A 25,224-nucleotide genomic window follows, 5' to 3' on the forward strand; every position below is an offset into this window, starting at 1 on the left:
CTAGCGGCAACATAAATTTGGCACAGTGCCAGTAAATTCTGGCTTGGCTGGGCTAACACATAACTACAGTGGAGACAACCAAACATATCAGGTTTCACTGAGAGGACTGAGAGGAAATGTATGGTATTGCCTTTTGAAAATCCTTGTCCAATTGTTAAAGCCCAATATAATTAAGCCATGGCTGTTGGGTCAAGTTGAGCAGCAGCAGCCCAGGGCAGCTAGTAAAACCCAAAGCGCTCCTCTGTCAGGGAGAGCAGTCTAATTGCTGCTGGACTCAGGTGTGCTGCGGCGGCCTGACTGCCTCTGCCCTCTGCCTCACAAGGGCTGGGATTACAGGTATGTGTTACGGGTATGTGCCACCTGCTAAGAGATGTTTAAAAGAAAAGCAAAGAAACAAGGAACTTGAAACAGTTTTTAAAAGTTGTAGCAGCTGGGTATGTTGGTCTGACCCTGTTGTCTCAAGCTACCCAGAAGGATGAGGCAGGAGGATTTCTTGAGCCCCCAAATTTAAAAGCAGCCTGGGAAATGTAATGAATCTCTGTAAGAGAGGCAAAGGGTGGGGGCAGGGGGAGGAAAGAAGAGAGAAGAAAAGCAAACAAATACACGTAACAACCAAATACAATACCTGTGGCCCTTGTTTGGTTCAGAAAAACAACGTGTATCAAGACAAGTGGAATCTTTAAGGAAATTTGAACACGTATTAAGGAGTTGCTCTTTGTTTTGTTAGGTTTGATAGTGGTATTAGAGTTATGTATTTTCAAAAGCCCTTGTTGGCTGGGGTGCATCTCAATAGTTAGGGTGTATTTAGCATTTTCACAGCTTTGAGTTAGTTGAGTTCATTCTTCAGAACCTCATCCAACCTCAGCAAAGGGCCCTCACTTGTCAAAGATATACATGGAATTATTTCCAGTATTACTTTATTTTTCTAACCCTCCCCCAACAGCTAATACTTACTATCTGAGGCATCCAAGATGCATTCCACAAGCTCCTAAGATGCTTGTGGTGAGGATGTATGGCACACTGACCCCCGGGGAGCAAGACTCAGTGCTCACTTTGTTTACGGGTTCCTTTCTTTCTGGGGCTTCCATTTCTGCTGCTATCTAACTTTCTCTCTTGGAACTCACAGTGCTTACCTCTCCATCAGAAGTGTTCTAAACAGAGATGGCCACCTATAATGACTATAGGACTTGGGCAGATTCCCTAATAGGCACATAGCGGGAGGGGCCGTGCTAGGTAACAAAAGTAGTGGCCTTCCAAGATAGCCAGCTTCTCCCTCACCTTCCTGACTGGATACAAAAGCCTGGCAGTTTAAAACAAAGGCCTTGAGGGCTTTGCTCCTACCTGCAGGGCCCCTGCTAACAGACTGTCTCAATAAGTTCAAGGCCAGATCTGCACAAGTTTATACAACCGTTGTGGGCCAATTAGTTATCCTGTCTTTCTTCTTCTAACTGGCCAACCCTACACTGGGAAGGAAGTCCTTTCAGAGATTTAAAAAAAAAAATCTCAGCACTCAAGAAGAGACTGGAGTTTTGGTTCCCTGAGTCATCGTTTTTTCTCTGTGTGCCTACCACATGTGTTTCCTCATGCCCAATAAATAAATGTCTTTCTTCAACTGCTGGTTCTCTCTGTCTGTTTGCTGTGTCTGAGATTTCTCTGCTGATACCCCTCTTGATCAAGACTTTTTCCTGCTTTTTAATTCTTTAACTGGCAGAGGAAACAACCAAATTAAGAGACTCCTAGATAGTAACAATAAGATACAAGCTCCTGTACAAAGTTAACAGGTAGGCTTTCAATCACATCAATAGAGACAGAGAGATAAGTAAGCCTGAGAGAAAGTCTGTAAACATACTGTGTGGCTGGAATGAGAACAGCCCCATAGGCTCGTACGTTTGAGTGCTTGGTCCTCAGCTGGTGGAACTGATTTTGGAAGGATTAAGAGGTAAGGCCTTGGGAAAGGGAACTGTGCTTGATATATAAAATGAAAAAATTTTTAAATAAATAAATAAGGAGGTAAGGCCTTGTTGCTGGAATAGGAATCACTATGGCATGGGTTTTAGGATCTCAAAGCCCACACCAGGCTCAATCTCACTTTCTCTTCCTGCAATTTATGGATCAGAAATGAGCTCTCAGCTACTGCTCCGGCACCATGCCTGCCTGCCTATCTGCCCCCTGCCATGATAATGGACTGAGTCTCTGGAACTATAAGAGAGTCCCCAATTCACTGCTGTCATTTATAAGTTGCCTTGGTCATGGTATTCCCTCATAGGAATAGAACAGTAACTAAGACATCTGATGATTAAGTTTTAACATTTTCATTTCATTTTTCATTCTTAAAGATAGATTTTCATTAGAAATATTCATCATAAATAATAATTATAATAAAGTATTTGACTTACCTTGAAATCATTAATTGAGAACATAAATTCTGGGAACCATGGTATTTGGAAGAAGTAATAAAAGCTAGATCTGAACAGCTGGGCAGGGTGCCGCAATATGTAGTCTGAAATTAAAGTGCTGTGTTAGACATCATCCAAGAGCTGTAAATTAGTTACTGTTGAGGGAACTTCTTACACTGATTTCACTTTTTAGGCAATCCCATCAAAGAATCCATAAGTAAGGCTTTCGTATACCCCTGTCCTTTTTGATTGGTATTTCAGTGTTTAGAAAATGTACAGCACTTCAAACAAAAAGAAAGTTCCTCTCTATGAAGCCCTGATTACTCTGCTAGTCCTCTAAGGCCATTATCCCACACCTAACAATTTTCTTAGGAATTTATGGCGATGCAGTATCCCATTGTTTAAAAGAGTTTTCTTATAGACAGATTCAGATTGAAGTCTTTACCACTGACCCTCAAGAGGAACTGAACCATTTCCTACACGTTTATTCATATATCTAGAAAATTATCCATTCAACGACAGTCTTTGAATCAACTGAAAAGGGGTTTATCAGTGAATGAACAGAAACGGCTCCCAAGAGATGGTCCTCTGCAGAGAAGACATCCAACATTTTCAAGATCACTCCTTTTCTCCTTGGAGCAGTGACCACTTCCCCCTTCCTTCTTGTGTGCCTGTTCTTCTCAGATCAGCCCCCAGTCAGTGGGGAAAAGACACATCAAACCTGAGTTAGAACAAGAACCAAAGGGACTTCCTGTCTCGGCTTGTTTGCCCTTCTAAGCATGGCTTCTTGGCCAAGAGTGAAGTTTGCCGTGTCCAGACACTCCGGCTGGATTGGGTGTCTTTCTTTGGGACCCCAAACTTACTTCTAACAGGGCTAAAGCTGTCATGGATAACACATTCTATACTTATTCCAAGTGCTTCCACGTGAAGCCAAGAATTACACTTTATCATATAGCACCAACAAATAACATCTAACTCAGGGTCCTGAAGACTCAGCAGGTATGCACTTCGATTTCTTAATTTAACTGAGAAAAGTATAACTAGGGCATTTTAATAGCAAACACCCATCCCACATCGACAGAGATCAGCTGGTGGAGGTGTACCCCAGCTTCAACCCCGATACTGAAAATATGCAGTGTCTATACAGTCAGTAGGGCCCTGTTATCCTTATTTAATTTTGAAGAGAAATAGAAAAGTGTTGTTCTGAACTTAAAAAAAAAATTATTAGGCATGTGTTTTTGTGTGTAGGTGTATGCGTGACATAGCATGCTTATGGAGGTCAGAGGGCAACCTGTGGGAGCCAGTCTTCTCCGTCCACCATGTGGGTTCTAGGGATGGAACTAGACTTCTCAAAGCCACCTCGTCAGCCCCAAGTTCTGGACTTTTTGTTTCCTAAGTGACTGCTGTGGATCCTAGCAGTACCTAAACTTCAGAAAACCCAACAACAGTAATTGAACAGGACAAAATTATAATTTTGCCCAAACCAAATATTAACGTGCAAGGTCACTATTAAGCATTTGAGAGTTCCCTTCAAGACTGTCCGTGAAGGACAGTTCATGAGCACCCTTAGGGGTGGCCAAGATCCCTTTAGGAATCTCAGTGATGAGCGGTGCACTTCATGGCAAGCTAAGGCACTATTTGCTTGCTTTAGCCATGCTGAAATCTGCACTGGTGCTGCAAAGCGACGGCAGAGAAAAGCTTCTCTTTGAGCACAAGTCGACACGGAGACACTAGCAGCACTAATACTCACTGTGTTCTTCACCACTGCACAGTGGTGAGTAAATCAACTAATTTAATTCTATTTAATCAACTTTCAATTCTATTAAAAGTCAGTTTCGCTTAGCAATGAAATAGCAAAATCTTAACATTAATTTTCAACCTTTGAATGTATCTTTTTAATAGCCCACATGACCAGATATAGAGAACATCATATGCAGTTCTGCTACTCGCTTGAATATAAGGTGGTCTCAAGGAAAGCGCTGTCACCAGGTGTGGTGGTACAGCCTTTGATCCCGACACTTGGCAGGCAGAGGCAGGTGGATCTCTGTGAGTTTGAGGCCAGCCTGGGCTACCAAGTGAGTTCCAGGATAGTTGGGGTTATGTAGTGAGACCTTGTCTCAAAATCAAAAAGGAAAGGAGAACACCTGTGCAGATGAATTAATGAGTGAGAGCTTCATTTTTTTTTTTAATGGAACACCATTTTACTGGAAAGATGTACTATCCTTAGTCAGCATGGATGTTTGCTCTCTTTTGCGCTCTCTCTCCCTCTCTCCCTCTCCTTTCTTCCTCCCTCCTGTCCTCCCTCCCTCTCCCTTGAGACAGGATCTCATTAGTTAGCCCTGGAACTCTATGTAGACCAGGCTAGCCTTAAGCTCACAGAGCTCTTCCTGATTCTGCCTCCTAAAGGCTGGGAATAAAGGTGTGGACCACCAGGCCCACCCAATATTCTCTGGAAAATGACCACAACGGGCAACTTAAAAGAAAAACAATCCACAGTATCTGTTGTCATGGATACAATTCAGGTTTCCAATTGAAAATAAGGATTTTTATTTGTTTGTTTTATGTATTTGGATGCTTTGTCTTCATTCATACTGGAAGAGGGAATCAGATCCCACCAGAGATGGTTGTGAGCCACCATGTGGTTGCTGGGAATTGAACTCAGGACCTCTGGAAGAGCAGTCAGTGCTCTTAACCTCTGAGCCATACCTCCAGCTTGAAAATAAGGATTTTTGAAACATTTTAATCTGCTACTAGGAGCTAGAAACTTCTTCAGCATTGAAGACTTTTCTGTAGAGAGGAGGGTTGAATTAGTTAATGTGATTTTCAAAACATGTTAGCTTGTTGAAGATCTGCATGCCTTTACAAGCAATGATGTTTCAATGCACTATGATTCGAATAATTCAGAGGGCAAGAGTGCTATAGAGAGCCACAGATCTCAGTGTAACTATGTCACATTCTTGCTTATGAAACGATTAAGTTTTGAGTTTGGCATAGTATTAAGAAAACCCTCAATCACTTGAAAGTTTATTAAAGCACTCCAGCCTTCCCAGCCTCACATGGCTAGTGAGGTCATGGGTCTTAGAGGAGAACCTGTCGCTGCCATTTCCCAGACCAGAGTAATTCCTAACTGCCATCTATACACCCACAGCTGAGTACAGCTCTTACTTCTCACCTCATCAAAGAAGCTGCTTTTTGCAACAGACGGAGCCTATTGAAAAAGGCCACAACTACTCAAAATGCAGAGAACAACTGACCTTGGGATCCTTGGGCCCAAGTGGTAGATCCATAACACAACTCCTGCACCAAAGGCTCAAGAGATATCAGGGAAGAGAGAGCAGGGTGTAGAAAGTTTGTTAAGAGGCAGAGGGAGGACCGGGAGGTCTACTCTGGGGGTGTATCTTTGAGCTATGACAGGGAAGCAACACCCATGAGATCTCAACATGGGACCTGCCTGAACAAGACCTGAACAATTCCGACACCAGTTGACATCCCAATAGAGCTGGGAGAAATCTCACGGGACCCCACCCCTGGATGAAGAGCTATAACTGCTGAGAGAGAATGAGTCTTCCCTGGGGATGAGCCCTGTGATTGGTTATCCAATACAAAGTGGTCAGCCCTAGAAACATATGCATGCAGGCAACACTGGAGAGACTCAGGGGTCATATTTAGATATTGATTCATTTCCATGTATATGTAACAAAAAATGGTTAAGGAAGAGGAAGCCATGAATTTGGGAGTGGACATGGTCGGGTGGAAGAAGGAACAGACGGAAATGTGGAAACACTCCTGCCTTTTCCGATGACAAATTTGTGTGAGGCCAGATTTCTTCTCACACTTCTGCTTTGGGAGCATATTGCAACAGATTGAAGGCAGAAGCAGAGAGGAGAGCCCAGCTGTCTTCTATTATGCCAGAATTAAAGAGATTTATAAAATGTGAAACTTTAAAATGTGAATGTAAATGTAAAATTTTCACTAAAATCTGTTCAGTGTAGTCCAGTTAGTTTTTATCACAATATAGTATTTATGTAAACCTGTAAAAAATTTTTGAAATGAGTAGATATATAAATATATTTTAAACATCCCAATTTTGATTTACTAATTAGTAACCACTTTAGATATAACCCAGATAAACAGACTCTCCTCTTTAATAATTTTAAGAGAATAAAGAGTCCTGAGGTCAGTTGAGGATTAGAAATACTTTTGCATTCAACAGCTAAAGTACTCAGAAAAGAGGAGAATTTCTTTTTTTTTTTGGCCAGGATTCATGACTTTCAAAGTATGCCACCACATTCCTTCCCTTATCCCTCTCCAAGTTAAGTGAAATATTGTCCAAAAAAGAATGAAATTATACAAGCAAATAAGAAGCCAAATTTTCTTAGGTTTGTTTTCAGCAAAGTTTAAAACCAAAGTACTAGGCTGGCATTGTAGCTCAGTGGTAGAGTACCTCACTAGCGATTGTAGAGACCGGGGCTTGATCCCCAACACACATGCATGTGCATGTGCGCGCACACACACACACACACACACACACACACACACACATACACACACGCATGTGCACATACATGCATGTGCACACACACACACACACACACACACACACACACACACACACACAGCAGGGCTTGATGGCAAAAGCCCTCTCCTCCCAGCACTTGGGAGGATGAAGCAGGAGTTTTGAAAGCTAGGGCCAGCCTGGGCTACAGTGTAAGGCTCTGTATGAAAAAACAGCCAAACAAATTAAGGTATCCGACGTCATGTATCATCTTGGCTTAGTGGGTTTATTTATCTATCTACTGACTTATTTGTTATCTATCTTTGAGGCAGAGTCTCACTGTGTAGCTCAAGCTGGACTTGAACTCTCCACCGTCCTGCCTCAGCCTCCCAAGGGAGTGCTGTTCACCACCATGCCCAGGCGAATTTAACTTGTAAAAGATTATGCTAACCAAATGTTGCTGGTTTTTTAATCCACGATGTCAGTGGTGATAGGGAACTAAGTGGTTTAACAAAAATTAAAACTCACCTGTAAACACACTTGGATGTGGGAAGTTAATAACAATGAGCTTCATTATCATCTCAGGGTAGCAGATGGCAATCAGCCAGGCAATCATGCCTCCCCAGTCGTGGCCAATCAGGACACATTTGCTATACCCTGTGACCAAGAAAAACATGTTGGCATCATTGTAAAGAAACAGGTGGTGACAGCATTATCTCACATAAATGAGTTACATTTCTGAAACCATTCTTTCTTTTGATTTTTATTATTAAGAAATTTTCTGTTCATTTAACATATGAACCACAGACCACAGATTCCCCCCTCTCCTCCCTCATCCCCCCCCCTAGCCTTCCCCTTACACATCCCCCCCCCCTTTCCACCTCCCAGAGGGCAAGGTCTCCCATGGGGGTCAGCACAACCTGGTACATTCAATTGAGGCAGGTCCAAGCCCCTTCCCTCTGCACTAAGGCTGCACGAGGTGTCCCACCATAGGTGAAACTGTTCTTACCACTATCTTACTCACTATAAATTATACACTTTAAAAATGTGTGTGTGTGTGTGTGTGTGTGTGTGTGCGCGCGCGTGCGTGCGTGTATTCGTGTGCTCACACTTACATTTCCAGGATACTTGGATGGCAGAAGCAGGAGTCCAAGGGCAGCCTGTTCCTACTGTCTCAAGGAAAAAGTAGCAACTGAGTACAGTAGTTCTAAAACATGCTTGTCCGTTAGATACTGGTCCAAGCACTGACAATAGGTGATTGTTGAGGGCTCAGCCTTAAATGGGACTTTTATGTCAACCTATCCCCACCAGAGCTCAGGAAAGGTCAAGAAGAGGAGGGAGTGAAAGAACAGAGAAGCTGAAGGATGGAGACCAGCGCTGTGGAACGCTGTCTCCTAGGCCCGAAGACTCAACCATTGAGCTCACAAACTCACTGCAGCTGTGGTTACCTGTGTGCAACCCAGAGTGGCTCATGGTGAGGGCGTTGAAGCAGGGCTGGCTGCTGGGAAGGAATGGCTTCTGGGACTGGGGTCACTTTTCTTTTAGGGCTGTGACTGCTGTTAGATTAATTGCGCATGCTCCAGGTCAATATTAATCGGACTTAGTGCGTTAAAAAAAAATAGAATTCATGAAGGGGACATGAAAGGAGGAAATGTGAGGGGCCAGGGGGAATTGGAGGGGAAATAAATAAAAAGTATTCTAAAAAAAATCTGAAATAATTCAGGTTTGGTCTTATGGACCTATATCTGGAAGCTGTGGTAGAGACTGTACTTAAGTAGGTCATAAGATTATTTGGGGTAGAGTTTGAATGTTAGCTGTCTTAGCGATACAGTGCATGGTTTATATTATTAAATACTCTTTTTATTGCCATTTTAGAGTGCCCTTCCTCAAATTATAAAAATTATTTACTATAAAACAGTATGTTGTGGTATGCCAGGAAGAACCTCATACACCTCATGTTTACTAATTATCTTGATTGTACAGAGGCCACATTCAGTGATTGATGTATGCCACCTGGCCTTGTGTAAGCACACTCGTGATATTGGCATAAAGACAAATTTGCTCACTGATGCATTTCTCAGAACATATCTTATCATTAAGGGACATATGAATGTGTAAGTTCCATTCAGGGTAATCATAATGACATATTAATTAGATTTAAGAAAGGGATTATTAGAGATCCCTACAGTTTCCTTTGTGCATATGGATAAGACTCATTTGCAGTTTCTTTCTAGCATTTCTCACCTAAGTAACACACATGTATACACACACACTTGCAAACACTCCCCCCTACTACACACACACAGAGTTTGGTCCCCAGAATCGGTTTGGTGGAAGGAGATAATGGAGAACAGACCTCCACAGCCATGTGCCCCTCCCAATATAAACGTAAATAAACACACCAAAGGCAAGATGCAGTTGGTTTTGTTTTGTTTCTTTAGTCAAAGTAAGGTTTGTAGAGTGGATGATTGTTGTACAAGAAATATACTAAGTGTCTCTTTGATGTTAGACTTGGCCGTGTGCCTGGCTTTGGTCCCTTGGTGGCTGCACGACTTGACCTTTGGTTCTGGTGACCATGTGACTGGCTTTGCCTTGTGGGCTGTTAGCCAAAACTTGAAATACACCGTGGGGCTGGGCTCAGCCTCTCACTTCTGCTGTCACAAGAAGACCCCCCTTTCTCCTACCTATCTCCTTGGTGTGGGCTGCAGCTCAACTCTTACAGAGAAGCCGACTGGTCCCCTGTGGGCCTACACCCAGCCGGTAGATGTCTGTAGAACCCTGAGCATAGGAATAAATAACATGGTTGTCTTTCCCTGGGTTTGGGGAGATTTCTCACACAGTATTGTTGTAGTTGGCAGATACAAGAGAGACCATGTAAGTGCCTCTGTATCTTAAACTGGTTTTAAAATGAATATTTAGGTATAGGCTCTGAAGAGAGAAATTTTATGGGTGTAATTTTCTTAAAATGATAAATAGTATGCCTTATGTCAGATGGGAACCCCCCCCCCCTTCTCTTATTCTACCAAAAGAAGAGAGGCAAAGTTTGTTTGTGGTTCACTATTTTTGATATGCCAGAGATGGAACCCAGCACCTTGGACATGCTAGCCAAGCAGCCTATCACTGGACAACAGCTGGAGCCCTAAGAAAGTTCTGTTTTCAGTTTTTGTTTTGTTTTGGGTTGTTTTGTTGTTGTTTAGAGACAGGGTTTCTCTGTGTAACAGTCCTAGCTGTCCTGGAACTCACTGAGATCCACCTGCTTCTGCCTCCCAAGTGCTGGGATTAAAGGTGTGCACCACTGCTGCCACCACCACCCAGCAAAAGTTCTGTTTTTTTTTTTTTTAAAGATTTATTTATTTACTATGTATATAGTGTTCTATCCGCACATATCCCTGCAGACCAGAAGAGGGCACCAGATCTCATTACAGATGGTTGTGAGCCACCATGTGGTTCCTGGGAATTAAACTCAGGACCTTTGGAAGAACAAGCAGTGCTCTTAAACTCTAAGCCATCTCTCCAGCCCGCAAAAGTTCTGTTTTTAAATGCAGGTTCTGAAAGCCATTCTTAGCTGGATACTCAGGATGCAGAATTTTAAGTTCCTCACACAGTTTGGGCTGTATACTCAGAATGATGTAGCCAGGATCTTGGTAACAGTTTAGCTAGATACAAAACATCCTCCTGAGAAAAGAAGTGGTCAGTTCACAGTTTATTAAATGTTACTTCCTTTAAAGAGTTAATGAGGATACTGGGGAGGTGGCTCAGACAATGAAGAGTATTTGCTGCCCTTGCAGAAGGCCTGGGCCCTGTTCTCAGCACCCACGGCAGCTCACAACCACACTGATCTCAGTTCCAGAGGATCTGGTGCCCTCTTCTGGCTTCTGTGGGAACCAGGCATGCACATGGTGCACATACATATATGTAAGCAAAACACTCATAAACACAAAAAATAGGAATAATAAATAGATCTCTAAAAAAGAATTAGTGATTTTTTTGAGAGCTGGCTCAGGTGTTAAGGGTGCTTATTGCTCTATCAGGAGGCTAGAATGTGGATCCCAGTGCCCAGAGCAGGCTCACAAACACCTGTAACTCCCAAAGAACCTAACGCCTTATTCTGGACTCTGCAGGAACCTGCATGCACCCACACAGACACAGAAACACATACACACACATAAATAATACTTTAAAAAACTAACCTACCTAAGGAGTCTAAAATATCCTTTATGTCTGCAATTAGACAGTCCAATTTATAACTCTCTTGATGCGTCGGTGCATCTGACTCTCCATAGCCTCTCAAATCCAGTGCGACAACTCTGTATTCACTTTTAAATTCTCTCAACTGATGACGCCAAGAATACCTGAAGAGAAAAAGAAACATTAAAAATGTTGGCCCGGGAAAGACAGTGGGTAAAGTTGCTTCCCAGCAAAATGGACTCCCTGAGCTTGACCCCGAGAATGTACATGGTTCTCATAGTTTTTCCTCTCCTTTCCAGGCATGTGCCACATCCTCCATATACACACATACAAAACTAAAGAATGTTGGCTAAGATCAAGAGTAACATGGGCATGGAGAGAGGTGCTCATTTGGAGATTCCGAATGGTCAGCACAGTGACTCCCTGCCTCAAAACCAACCAACAAACCAGAACAGTAAAGGCTTCCTACGTGGAAACCCATCAGAAATTACTCTTTAAAAAGCTATGTAGGGGCTGGAGAGGTGGCTTAGTGGTTAAAAGCACTAGCTGCTCCTCCAGAAGACTGGGTGTTATTCCCAGTACCCACATGGTGGCCCATAACCATCCATAACTACAGTTCTGGGGGATCTAACACCCTCTACTGCCTTCTGTAGGCACTGAAAGCATGTGTTTCACTAATATATACCTACACACATAAGATTAAATAAATAAAAATTTAAAGAAGTTCAAGGACATTCTCAATGACATAGTGAGCTCTGGTTACATGAGTTTTTGTCTCAAAACAACCAAAAAAACCCCACCCCTCTTATTAAAAAAAGTTACATAGTTGCATGTTATGACAGAAAAAAGAGCCACGTGAGAAAAAGCCTTCAACCATCATCATTAGGAACATTCATCTCCATCCTCTCTCCAGGAATTCATAACAAGGGGTCAGAATTTACAGAAACTACAATGTATTAGATATGAAAATCGATATGTACTTTTCTAATTTTACTGAGAACAGTTATCTTACAGGTTGAATTTCTAGATGGAACATAATGTTGAAACCCTTTAAAATAATAATAAGGAAGATAAGCTTAAAAATTTTGTCAAAATAACCTGGCTTTGGCAGGTTAATATAAACAGAATACCTTTTCATCTGCAGAGCCAGGGGAGTCTGTCATTTTGAAAACTTAGTATATGAAAATCTATTTCCCTCCAAAGTAGATTTGACTTACCTTACTCCACAGTCAAAAAGGGCTCAGTGTTTTGTTTTTAGTAATTTCAGCAGTTGGAATTATGGTTGAAAGTGTCTGAAGATTGGAACAAAGATTGAAAGAATACAACCAAATAATGTTTGGGGACTAGAGAATGCGCTCAGTGTTTACAAGTTAACTGTTTTTACAGAGGATCAGTTTGTTCCTAGCACCCACCCTGGGCAGCTGACAACTGTCTGAAACTCTAGCTCCAAGGGTTATGATGCCCTTTTCTGTGGTCCTCTTGTGAAGTGCAAAGGGGAATGACTGGCCAGCAGGGACATCCTTGGCTGAAGCCCTGTGATCACTACACCTGGCTAGTACCCATGAAATTTGGCAATTAACTGCTCTGATATTTGAGTTTCCTGGTTACTGAAAATATCTTTTTGGCGTGGATGATGTTGAAATACTGTCTTATGCTGTTCTGCTTTATTGAAGAGCTGGCTTTGGAATTGGAAAGTTTCTGTCCTATGTCAGGTCAGCTACGTGACTTGTGACAAGACAAAACAGAACAAAACAACAACAAAAACAAGTCTGAGTGGCTAAAAAGTTAGACTATTAGTTTAACTTAACTGCCTAAAACTTTTGCTAAGATACAAATGTGTACTTTCCGTACCTCAAGATTTATAAGTTTATTGGATGTGGTTAAAAATCTGTAGAATCTATGACAAAGGTTGACTTATACAAAGTTAGTAGTTAGAAATTTATACATAGGTGATCTTACCATTCAGGTTGTAAAACTCAAGATGTAGATAGCATGACCAACAAAACTGAAACAAAGACCTAATCCACCAAAGTTCATAGTTCTAGAAAAGTCTCCAAACATACTAAATTGGCTCTTTGACTTCTGTGGTTCTGCTTTTAACTCATGGTTCTTGTTAACTTCTGAAGTATGTCAACCCTGGGCATGGCTTTTGTTTACAAGCTCACCCTGAGAAAGGCTTAGGGGCTACACTGAGATCCTGAACACCCAGTATCATTGCCAGCTAATGAGAGTTAGGGTTATAGCTATAGACATCAGAAACTGGAATATTCCTATCTTAGGATGCAGCAAGACAAGGACCTAAGCAGTCTGGCAAAGAGCTCATAAAATGTCTCTCCTTACCTAAGGTCTACCCAGGCCAACAGAAACTGACTCAAGAATGTATACCTAGCCTCCTTGTCTTTACTAATTTTATTAAGCTTTAGCTATTCTGATAATCTGGGTCATACAAGAAACCACGATATTCTGTAATGGTACTCTATGAAAGGACCAGAAAAGAAAAGTTGCCAGTCATAATCTTTGTTTTTGTTTTTTGTTTTTGTTGTTGTTGTTTCAAGACAGGGTTTTTCTGTGTAGTCCTCTCTGTCCTGGAACTCACTCTGTAGACCAGGCTGGCCTCGAACTCAGAGATCCATTTGCCTCTGCCTCCTGAGTCCTGGGATTAAAGGAATGTGCCACCACCACCTGGTGCCAGTCTTAATTGTATAAAAAGCTATTAACCTGTAAACTATTGAAAAGAATTAAGACATGCAAGTTAATATTCAGTCATCTTATAAATGATCCAATTTTTTACTGTGTTCAGAATTATAATTGTAGTTGTGCTAAGTACAAATGGAATTTACTTACAAGAATAAGTTTTATTTGGTCATATATGTATGTATGTGTAGATATATGTTATAAATGTGTAGATGTGTTTGTCTGTGTGTGTGTGTGTGTGTGTGTGTGTTTGTGGTTGTGTATGTGTATCTGTGTGTGTATGTGTGTGTGTGTGTGTATGTAAGTGTATATGTGTTTGTGTGTGTGTGTATGTGTTTGTGTGTGTGTGTGTGTGTGTGTGTGTGTGTGTGTGTATGTTTTCAAGGTAAAGCCTAGAACAAGTAACTAAAAATAAGGTTTGCCGTACTAGCAAGCTTCATATTAAAGGATAAACAGATTTCAGCTCTAACTTTTACTATTCTTTTCAAAGAACTTGCTTTGCAATGACTGCTCTTAGTAATCACCTATATATGTTTCATGGTAAATGATTACATAAAAAATCTAAGGCTTATATAAATTATAAATGTCTAAAAATAATTTAGGTTGTAAACACTGGAGTATATAAAAACCTTAATAAGTCATGAGAGTCTAAGAAAATAATTTGAGGTATGTAAGTATAAGTTATACAGATATAAAAATGATTTAAAATGAGAGATGTTTCAGATTTCTTTCCCCCTTCTATGCTATTGCTATTCTAAGATTTCAGAGGTCAGAGTTTAAACACTGATCGATAGAATTCTGATAATCTGGGAAAGCACTGACTACAATCATCAGTCACAAGCTCAAGATTTAAATTTCCTTTGGTTGTCTTCTTAGCATAGAATTAAAGATGCTTCTCATCATGTTAAAAATATCTCTGCCAATATATTCAACCTTTGTGCAGAAAAAAAAAAAAAAAAAACCTCAAAGGCATACATCTACTCCAGCTGTTTTATAGACACCTGTTAGCTGCTCTTTCTACCATGTGGATTTCAGTACAGAACACAAACTGATAATGTAAGCTTTAGGGACTCAAAAAGTCATAAGACTTGGATCCATCTCTTATAGGTCAAATAGACTCCAGATAAGAACTCCTGTTAATCAGCCAGGCGGTGGTGGAACACGCCTGTAATCCCAGCACTCAGGAGGCACAGCCAGGCAGATCTCTGTGAGTTCGAGGCCAGGCTGGACTACAGAGCGAGATCTAGGAAAGGCGCAATGCTACACAGAGAAACCCTGTCTCGAAAAAACAAATAATAATAATAATAATAATAATAATAATAATAATAATAACAACAACAACAACAACAACTCCTGTTAATCAACGGCCTAAACTCCCCTGCCTACTGCCTCTCCCTGAGGGGGAAACTCCAAATATAACAGTTTCCTTGAAGTGCTTTAACTTCTGTCCCTGTCTGTGTCTGACTTGGCAGGGTTTCACTCAGCTGGTGGAGGACTGATGTAACCCAGTCGATGTGCTTGTTCCTTGTCTCTTCGTCTGGGTCAGTGTGACATCTGATGATACCCCCTCGCCCCACTTTCCTGCTGGCCTTTGACTAAGCCAGACTTCCTGGGCCCTGACAACGGCATCCTAATTGTAGCTGAGAGGCAGTTACAGAAGAGAGTACACCACCCCTATCAACAAAATGCTGGAATGTTAGATCCAAAGAAAACTCCCCCAAAGAAAATCTTCCGGACAGAAAGGACAAAATAGCTACGTATGATGCCTATGTAACCCTGGCTGTCCTGGAACTCACTGTACAATCCAGGCTAGCCTAAAACTCACAGAGATCCTCCTGGGTGCTGAGATTAAAGGCATGTGTCACCACTGCCTGGCCAGTTTTTTTATTGTTGTTGTTGTTGTTTTTAATTCTAGAGATTTACTTAAGTGTGTGTGTGTGTGTGTGTGTGTGTGTGTGTGTGTGTGTGTGTGTGTGTAGAGGGGTAAGTGCATATGTGTGCAGGTGTCTGTTGAGTCCAGAAGAGGGCTTTAGGTCCCCTTAGAGCTGGAGTTACAGGTGGTTATGAACTCTTTGATATGAGTGCTGGGAACTGAACTCGGGTCCTCTGCAAGAGCCATTGCACAGCACCTTGGTTTGTCTGTTTTGAGACAGTCTCTCACTGGCTTGATACTTGCAGATCAGGCTAGCCTGGACGGCCCGTGAACGGGGCCTCCTGTGTCTGCCTCCACGACGCTGGGGTTTTCAGTGTGGTGCCTGGCTCTTTGACATGGGTTCTAGGGCTTCTCAGACTCTCATCTTCACACAGCAAGCGCCTTGCCTTCTAAGCCTCCTACCAGCCCCTAAAGAATAATTTTAAATATCCTTTTTCTAGAATTCATAAATAGTAACATATTTGACTCACATTTCAGCCATAAGCGAAAACTCAAGTTACTGTGGTGACAAACGGATGACACTGTTGTTCATAGAAATAAAACAAAAATAACCCTCTCTGTCACATACTGCATAAACAATAACCCTTATGCTACTGAAACAAAACTATTTTTATACTCTTTGTCTTAAATTTTTTTTTGCGTGTGATAGTGGATTTATGATTGTCTTCCTGAAATGGGATCTTGTTAGAAGCCCAGGCCTGGTACTAACTATGTAGACCCAGCTGGCCTCAGGCTCCTTCGTCTTGGCCCCTCCACACTGGGGTCACAGACCTGGGCCACCATGCCTAGCTTTTCTGACAGTTTTTAGACAATAGCAGAGAAAACAACAACAAGATGACCTCGTCCTCTGTTATCTCAGTTATAATATTTCAGGACCCTGGTTTTCCAGGCCAGACACTTTGAGGTGTGGGGCATTCTCTCTGTCCTCACCGTGGAGGCTGAGGCTGAGCTCAGGATGAGGCTTGTGTACTTGCATGTGAGCAATGGCAGCATTCCAGACAGCTGCCGATGGAGGCAACTCACAGAAACTGCCTGGGTCAGCTCAAAATATTTTTAAAAGAGATGCAAATTGAGGTAGAGGGAAGAGAAAAATCATCTTCTGACAAACAGCCATATTTTGGGCTGATTTAGCTAAAGTTCCCACAGATGTGTTGTCTTCTCTAATGTTTCCCATGGATTTAAGAAAGCAGATTCGGCATCTGGGTGTTTTTGTGCCCCATGGAATAGTAGACATTAAAGGCTGCCCCTTCTTAACAGTCTCAGGGAACAGCGATAAATCTGGATAGTACACTAGACTATATGGTATTCCGGGCTTTAATAACTATTATGGGTTTTCTTTACTTTTGTGTATATGCATCTGTGTCTGCAGAGACCAGAAGAGGATGTTGGATCCCCTGGTCCTCATACTTGGCGGTAGGTGCTTTACCCACTGAGCCATCTTCACAGCCCCCAAATGAACAGATTTTGAGTATTTGCTGGGGCCACGTGAAGGGGTTTTCACATGCTTTGATTCTATCCTCACAACACCTCTGTGAGAATGTTATGAGTGATATCTAGGGTCCCCGTTCTATTTTGCTTTTCTGGCACGATGCTAAAACATTCTGACCACTAAGCAATTTGGGAAGGAAAAGGTCTATTTTACTTTATAGTCCCAGTAACAGTTTGTCACTGAGGGGAGTCAGGGCAGGAACTGAAGCAGAAACCTTGGAGGAAGACTCCTCTCTCTTATACTCAGGATAGCTTTCTTGTCTAGTCCAGGCCCATCTGCCTAGCCATGCATGGTGCCACCCACAGTGGGCTGGGACCCCCTATCTCAATTAGCAGGTCAAGAAAACCTCTTGTAGACAAGTCCCAGACCAGTTTGATCTGAACAACTCTTCACTTGAAGTTCCCTCTTTGAGTGATAACAAAACCTAGCCTGGGCATTCCTGTGACCGCAAGTGGATTCACTGCCTTTGCTACTCTGGGCAAATTTGATTAATGCTTCAGAATAATGTATAATAGTAAGCAGCCATGTCATGCACTCCAGGAGGTGAGTCCCTATACATGTCTCAAACTGTGCTGGGAGTTTTCCTCTTTCTTTTTTAGGTTGTCTCCAGATGGAAGGACAGATGACAATGTTTATCCATGTAGCTAAATCCAGAGTGGAGATCTTTAAACATGAGACTCTCCTCGGGAAGACACCTACAGAAATTAGGTGATGGGTAGCACTTTGCCATCCCACTTTCTTTCCTTCCATGCCAATACTTTCTAGGACACTAACATTCTCAATGCGCTTGTCCATAGACTCCCTTTCATTCATAAAATAATGACTACATTGTCTAAAGGTAATATTCCTAGAGCTAGATGCATGTAAGGTTGCAAGAGCAATCTGGCTGTTATATCATATCACCCCATTTATCACCAGTGTTGATCTGTCAAACTAGGTGGGACACCTGCTTCCTTCCTCACTGCTCAATGTGAAGCATCCTAAAGCTTCATGGTGGGTGGGAGAGGACAGACCTCCCCAATGGAGGAGGGCCTCTCTCTGATCAGTAGTATGTGGGAAGCTGTGCATCCCTGCTACAACCTCCACATAATCTCTCTGAGTTGCTTTTAAATCAGGACACAAAATCTTTAAGGCTCTAGAGAATGTGAAGAATTGGCAATGGTAGAATTCCAGACACCATGAGACAGTAAGAGAGAGATCTTGGCCTTTCAAATAAATATTCTACTTTTGAGTCAACCCAGAGAACAACTTTTTTATCCACTCCCTAACCTATTTAGCTCATGAACCATCTGAAGGTCATACCCCTCTGCAGGCAAAAAGGACTTTCTTCTCACCCCAGCTTCTTCTATTTCTTTTAAATATGCTAATTTTTCTTAATTGGATGTTACTTTCATCCATTTTTATTTGGGTCCTTTGGGATCATTAGAAAACAGGAAATATCCCCTTCCATCATTGGTATTTCCTATGTAAATACCCCTGAATTGATATACTGAAACAATTTGTCAAAATGACACTTGTCATAGTTTGGGTTTTCGTTGCTGGGAAGAGACACCGTGACCACAGCAACTCTTAGAAAGAAAACGTTTAATTGGGGTGGCTCGCTTACAGTGTCAGAGGTTCCGTCCATTGTCATGATGGGGAGCATGGGTGGCGTGCAGAGCTGAGAGTGTGCTACATCTCGACTTGCAGGCAACAGGAAGTCAACTGACAGTCAACTGAGAGAATCTTGAGCAAAGGAGACCTCAGACCCCGCCCCCACAGTGACCCTCTTCCTCCGACAAGGCCACCCCCTTGGAGGGTCATCTTCTTTCAAACCACCACAATAGTATTAAGAGGAAGTCTTTTAGAGAGGGATTCAGGCATGAGGTCAGCGTCCTCATCTATGATATTAACAACTCAACCCAGGAAAGCGCTCAAGAGAATTAACTAGCCCCTCCCCTCCCCTTCTGTCCTTCTACCACGTGGGGAGATGATATTTGTCCCTCTGAAGGACAAAGACATCAGGCAGCGTTTTGGGAAAAGGGACTGGGTCTTTACTAGACACTGAATCTCCCAAGGACTTAAGCTTGAACATCTTGGCCTCTAGAACTGTGGGAAGTAAATTTCTGTTCTGATATTTTATTCTAACCACACAAATATTTATTCTAATCAACAAATAGACTAGAAAAAAACACTATAAATTTTTAGCTATAGGCATTTCTTTTAACTTTAAAACATTTAGGTCTTTAATAGAGCCTACGTCCATATGCTACTGTGACCATGTATGTCTTCCCTCTGCCTTCTCAACAAGCCAAAAGCTTCTGCCAAGAACTTCCAGGCCGTGGTTTGCTCAGATCTCCTTTTCTTGCCCAGTTGTGTGTTATTTTATCCACAGTAGTCACTCTGCGGAAAATGTTTTCTAACTTGAAACATTAGGAGCTGTTTTTTAATCTTCGGAGGGAGAGGCAGAGTTAGGGGTGGCAGTGCACATCTGTAAGCGTAGCAGCTGGGAGGCTGAAAGAGAAGGGGTTGAAAGCTAGCCTGGTCTACACAGCAGGACACTGTCTCAGAAAAAATTAGAATGGCCATGTGTATGCATGTTTTTAGACTAGGAGGGAAGCCATTGCTGTGGCTTCAGGAACATTCAGGAGTAATCAGTCTGGGAAATGATGTGTCCTTACAAGAAAGTGGTTCTACAGTTAGAATGTTTGCCCTTGCAAAACTCACAATGACATTTAACTGCGATGGTCATAGCGTCAAGGGTAGGACTTGTTAGGCATGGTTAGGACATGAGTGATCCTGACCTCAAGGGTTAAACACAAATTTACCCTCTGTTGCTTTCTTCCCTTTCCACCCTCTGTCATGTGATGACTCAACATACGGCAGATCCCACCGGCTCGTTTGCCTTGATTTTGGACCTCCCGGCTTCCAGACCCAAGAAAAAAATAGCCTATTCTTTTACAGCCGCACCAAATGGACGAAGCCGGAATGTTAAGTGTTAATGCAAGAGGAAAAAGTTAGTTGGTAAGTTTACCAGAATTCTGGAAATCCGTGAAGCAGCAGCATGAGTGGTCTGCCCCGTTCTCCAGCAGCAACATAGTGAAATCTTAACCCTGAGTCCTGAAAGTGGAAAGTAGGGATGACCTGATAATGAGCACCATCGGACTACGACACCTAGAATTTCCATTTGCCCAAGACACTCCCACTTGAATTATCTTAGCATTAAGAAATCAATATTAATTTAACAACGTGAGTTATCAATAGGATAAGTGAACCCATTCGCCTTTTGGGGTATTACCTTTAGAATACCCCTCTCTGTTCTACTATGAGGTCAATGCATGCATTTGAGCTTCTGAAGCAACGTCACAACGTAGCTTTCATCTTAGTGAGGTGTCATGTTTCAACTCCTCCAGGATATGCAAATAATTCTGATCTGAATTTCAGTTTTGCTAAGTCTGTCTTGGGGACTCTGCTCAGCTCGCCCGTCAGTTATGTAACTCACACCCCCTTCTCTTATTTTTAGGTACCTCCTTCCCACACTATTCTCTTGAGTGTTTCATATATGGTCCCCTGGCCGCTGTTCCTCCTGTGTGTGCCTCTCACGGCGGGATATACCAAGTGCCCAAGCCTTCACTGTGCACGTGGAAGATAAGCTAGACCAAGGAAAAGAAAAGGAATGGGAAGAAGAGAAGAATACAGCGAACACCGAGGAAACAGAGAAGAAGAGAAGAAAAGCAAAGTCCCCAAAGTATGGACAATAGCAGAGGTCAAAAGCTGAGTGTGGACCCTGGACTTGGACGTGAAAGAGTCTGGCAGGTCATTTTCATTCAGTTCTATCAGGTTACAGGGTTAGAAAATGAGGCCCAGGGGCTGAGGCTGTGGTGCAGTGCCAGAGCATTTGCTTTTCAAGACCCTAGCTTAGGGTCCCAGTACTGCGATCCCCTCTCCCAAATGAGGCCCAAACAAGTCACATAAGTCATAAAGGTAGTTGGGAGGGTTGAGGCTGTAGCTCAGTGGCAGAATGGCATTCACCTGGCATGATTAAGGCCTTGGTCTATCACTAAAGCAATAGAAGTAGAGAGGAATGTAGTGACTAGGGGACTAGAATCACCACTGTGTCTATGTCTTAGTTCTGCTTCTGGAAAAAAGAAAGGTATTCTGAGGAACCTCACGATGACCTATAGGCTGCGTTTTGTCCATAAGTTGGGCAGCTAACAAATGTGAACTTGCTGTTACCTTTTAAAACTTGTTTTAGTGGTGGTGAGTCTTGTAGTATGAAATGCCATGGCCGCTGGGCTGGATTTAATAAATACTGTATTGTACTGGGTATATGCCAGGTCGATAATTACAATATTGAATTATACTAAGTTCTAAGTCTGTTGAACTTGGGTTGGGTTTATTTTTCTATTTTGTTTTGTTGTTGTTGTTTTTTTTTTCTAAACGTGGACTCACTTAATTCTCACATCTTTTTCAGATTTCTCCTGCCATTCTGAACCCCAGTTGCTGGGGAATTTAGCTGCCGATAGAAAGTCAGGGCTCAGTAACATAAATATCTCCTCGTATGTTGCCTTTGAAAGGCTCGTGAGTCAGACTGCAGGGCGTATCACAGAGACTATTTCACTCCACCACCTGGCGTCAGGAAATAGAATGTCTGTGGGCTGTGACAGAAGTTGGGACAAGCATTGACAACGGACATCTGTTTGTATGGTTGACACCTTTTTTTAAGCAGAGCGAACGAAGCTTTATCAGGGAGAAGTGGACACCTACTTTTTTATTCCATTACTCTGGTCCCTGACTGCTCACATGGGCATTCCTCACAAACACACACCATTTCTGAACTGTTTAGTGCTACCTAGGTCATCTGAAATCAGAAATGACTTTCCAAAGAACTGTCCATTCGCTCCATCTCAAAAAGCCTAAGACAGCAGGCCATCGCCAGGAGCATTGTTCTGCAGCTGATCTGAGCCCTAAAAGGCAGAAAGGGTGATAGGAGAGGGCTTCTCCTTGCTGTAGGAAAGGGGGTAGAATTATTCTGAGTTGCTTCGGCAGACGGAGGATCCGGTTAGAGAAATTCCACATAGAAATAGTCCCCCCACCCCCCACCCTCACCCCACATACGAGATAAGGAGAAAGCAGCCAGACATAAACTGAGCCCCTGTCCAGCTCCCAGCCCTGTCCCTCCTGCCTCCCGGAACCCACAGTGCGTCCGTCCGGCGCCCTTGGCGCCCGCCGCTCCCACGGCCCCCACCCGCGTCACGCTCCCCGCCCCGGCTCCAGGCGCGCGCGCCGGCCTTCACCTTGATCCGCACGTAGCAGTGGGTCCCCAAGGAGGGGTCGTTCAGGCACGCCGGAGGGTTTGCCCGGGCCGCCCGGCGGAAGGTCTGCGCGGGTGCCCTGCCGATGCTCCACAAAAGTTTGAGCAGGTGGACGGAGGCGCACAGCCCGCAGTAGCCGTACACCAGGGACCAGTAGAGCAGGGCGCGCAGCGCGGGCACCAGGCGGGGCGGGCGCGGCGGGGCCATGGGGCGGCCTTGCGGGAGCCCAGCCGCGGCGTCCCTCCCGCGCCTGCCGCCCTCCCCGCGCGCCTGCCCGGCCCCGCACACGCCGCGCGCCCAGGCCTCGGGGACCGCGCAGGGTGAGGCCCGGGTGCTTGTCCTACGCCCTGGTGCCGGGCGAAAGGAAGGCGACGCGGACCGCCATTCTGGGGTCCTGCCGAAGCGTCCTGCTCTGCACGGGTTCAAGCCCTGGTTCCCAGATAACCGGGAATGCCTCAGGCCTTCTTCTGGATGCGAGAACCCCGGAGGGCGGGAGGGACTTTGTGCTAAATTTGCGGTCATTATTTCTTCAGGTAGGTACGCTTGACAATCTCTTGCAGATGTTAACTGCTCAACTTCGGCTTCACTGTTTCTTCAAAGTTACCAGCTCAGCCAGCGAAGCAAGAGGCACTTTAGACCAAGGCGCAGGCAGCCAGTGGGTCTGTTCCCCCTCACCCTCTCTCCTCCTTCTTAATCCTCCCTCCCCACTCCCTCTTCCGATCCCCATTGGTGTAGATCCCGTAAAGGTTCATCAAGTCTCCAGTTAAGACATATTCATTCTTCCCACCCTCTTCTCCCCTTCCCTCTCTTCTCTTCCCCTCTCCCCTCCCCTTCCAGTGTGCGTGCGTGCGTGCGTGCGTGTGTGTGTGTGTGTGTGTGTGTGTGTGAGACTTCCTCAAGAGAATGAGGTGAGTGATGGAGCAGGACCTCTCCTCCCCTCCCGTCCAGTGTGTGTGTGTGTGTGTGTGTGTGTGTGTGTGTGTGTGTGTGTGTGTGTGTGTGTGTGTGTGTGGTGTGTGTGTGTGTGTGTGTGTGTGTGTGCAGGTGCCTACAGAGGCCAGAAGAGGGCGTTGGATCCTCTGCAGGGGTGTTACAGGTGGCTGTGAGTCTGTGCCCTCCTCTCCCCTTGCTAGGAACTGAGTTTAGGTCCTCTGAAAATGAAATGCTCTTAATTATCGCTGAGCCATCTCTGTCCCATTCCTTACATCTGTATAAGTTGGGGCTGTTATAATTACATCTACATAATTTTTTTTAATTTATTATGTATACAGAAGATGGTGCCAGATCTCATTACAGATGGTTGTGAACCACCATGTAGTTGCTGGGAATTGAACTCAGGACCTCTGGAAGAGCAGTCGGTGCTCTTAACCTCTGAGCCATCTCTCCAGCCCTACATAAAATGTTTTGTGTGTAAACACTTTTATTTTTTCATTTCACCTAGAAATGAGATTGTAGGGCCAGATAGGTAAGTGGAACTTTGGCTTCCTGAGAGAATCAAACTGGTTTCCAGAATGACTGCTCAGGAGTAGGGATTATGCTTGCAGCCTGCAACACAGAATTCTTAAGTCCCTGGGTTCAATTCCTACTCAAAAAAAAAAAAAAAAAAAGGTGACCATACTGGAATTGCCACAGTCTGAGAGAGTCATTATTGAGTCCCATTCTTGAAAGCACTAGGTACTGAACTCTTCTTAATTCCAGCCATTCCAGAGGTACACAGTGAACACTTGACTCTAAATAGAAGGAGGGCCTGTCTTCAAGAAGGGAGGGAGTTGCCAGAGGGAACAGCATGGAGGAGGGTAGCTTGGGGAGGTCGATGAATTAGGACAAAATATGTGTCTGAACATGCCATAATAAAACTTACTACTTTGTATACTAACGTAAATACTCAATAAAAAGAGTGAAACTTAATGTGAATTTATTTCTCTAATGGTGAATAGTATTAGGTCTCTTGAAGTGCTGGGATTAAAGGTGTGCACCACCACCTCCGCTGTGTTTCTCTTTTAGACTGGTTTAATCTCCTGTAGCCCAAGGTGACCTTGAACTCCTGATCATCCTGCTTCTTTTCCCAGGTGCTGGGATTAAAGGTGTGTGCACGCCACCACTGCCTGGCTCCTATGGTTAACTAGTGACTAGCTCCCCCCTCTGATCTCCAGGCAAGCTTTATTTGTCAGAACACAAACAAAATATCACACAACATCCTCTTCTGTGTGGTCACATGTCACTCAAATATACTCTTCTTTGACAAAGCGGTTATTCAAGTCTTCTACGTGGTGTTGAGCGCCAACCCCACAATGGAACCAGGGCCTAGCAGGGGTGGCAGGCCTGCATGCACTAGTACTGGGCTATACTCACTTGTTTTTAGGCTTTCTCACAGATGAGTTTGAGAGTTCCTCATAGTTTTTTAAAAACCTTTGTTAAACATATTGCGGTTTGTCTTTCTCCTTATTTGTATTTGTCTTCTCAAGGGGAAAAATGGTTTTTAATCTTGGTGAAGTCAAATTTGTCTTTGTTCCCATTTATTACTCATCCTTTTAATGTCAAGTCTAAAAACTCTTGGCTTAGCCAGTAGAGCCTAAAGATTTTTATTTATTATGTATACAGTGTTCTGTCTGCATGTGTCCCTGCCCGCCAGAAGAGGGCACCAGATCTCATTACAGATGGTTGTGAGCCACCATGTGGTTGCTGGGAATTGAACTCAGGACCTCTGGAAGAGCAGGGCCAGTGCTCATAACTTC

General features: G+C 43.5%; 2 protein-coding genes across 2 annotated transcripts in view; one reads left to right on the top strand and one right to left on the bottom strand.

The window, feature by feature from the left end:
- Window positions 1-23,191, bottom strand: Ephx4 (epoxide hydrolase 4). Its single transcript, XM_036200350.1, has 6 exons — window positions 22,472-23,191; window positions 20,209-20,294; window positions 11,086-11,243; window positions 7,420-7,548; window positions 2,397-2,500; window positions 1-63 (listed from the first exon to the last, which is right to left on the bottom strand). The coding sequence occupies exons 1-6, from the start codon at window positions 23,009-23,011 to the stop codon at window positions 1-3; spliced, it is 1,080 nt and encodes a 359-aa protein (XP_036056243.1). The 5' UTR covers window positions 23,012-23,191.
- LOC118592503 (gem-associated protein 8-like) overlaps window positions 22,418-25,224 on the top strand; it is a 13,716-nt gene continuing 10,909 nt past the window's right edge. The window contains exon 1 of the mRNA XM_036201534.1: window positions 22,418-23,022. The gene's annotated coding sequence lies outside the window, so the exon portion shown is untranslated. The remainder of the gene's footprint in view (window positions 23,023-25,224) is intronic.

This window comes from Onychomys torridus, chromosome 10, assembly GCF_903995425.1.
Source record: "Onychomys torridus chromosome 10, mOncTor1.1, whole genome shotgun sequence".
Lineage (NCBI taxonomy): Eukaryota > Metazoa > Chordata > Mammalia > Rodentia > Cricetidae > Onychomys > Onychomys torridus.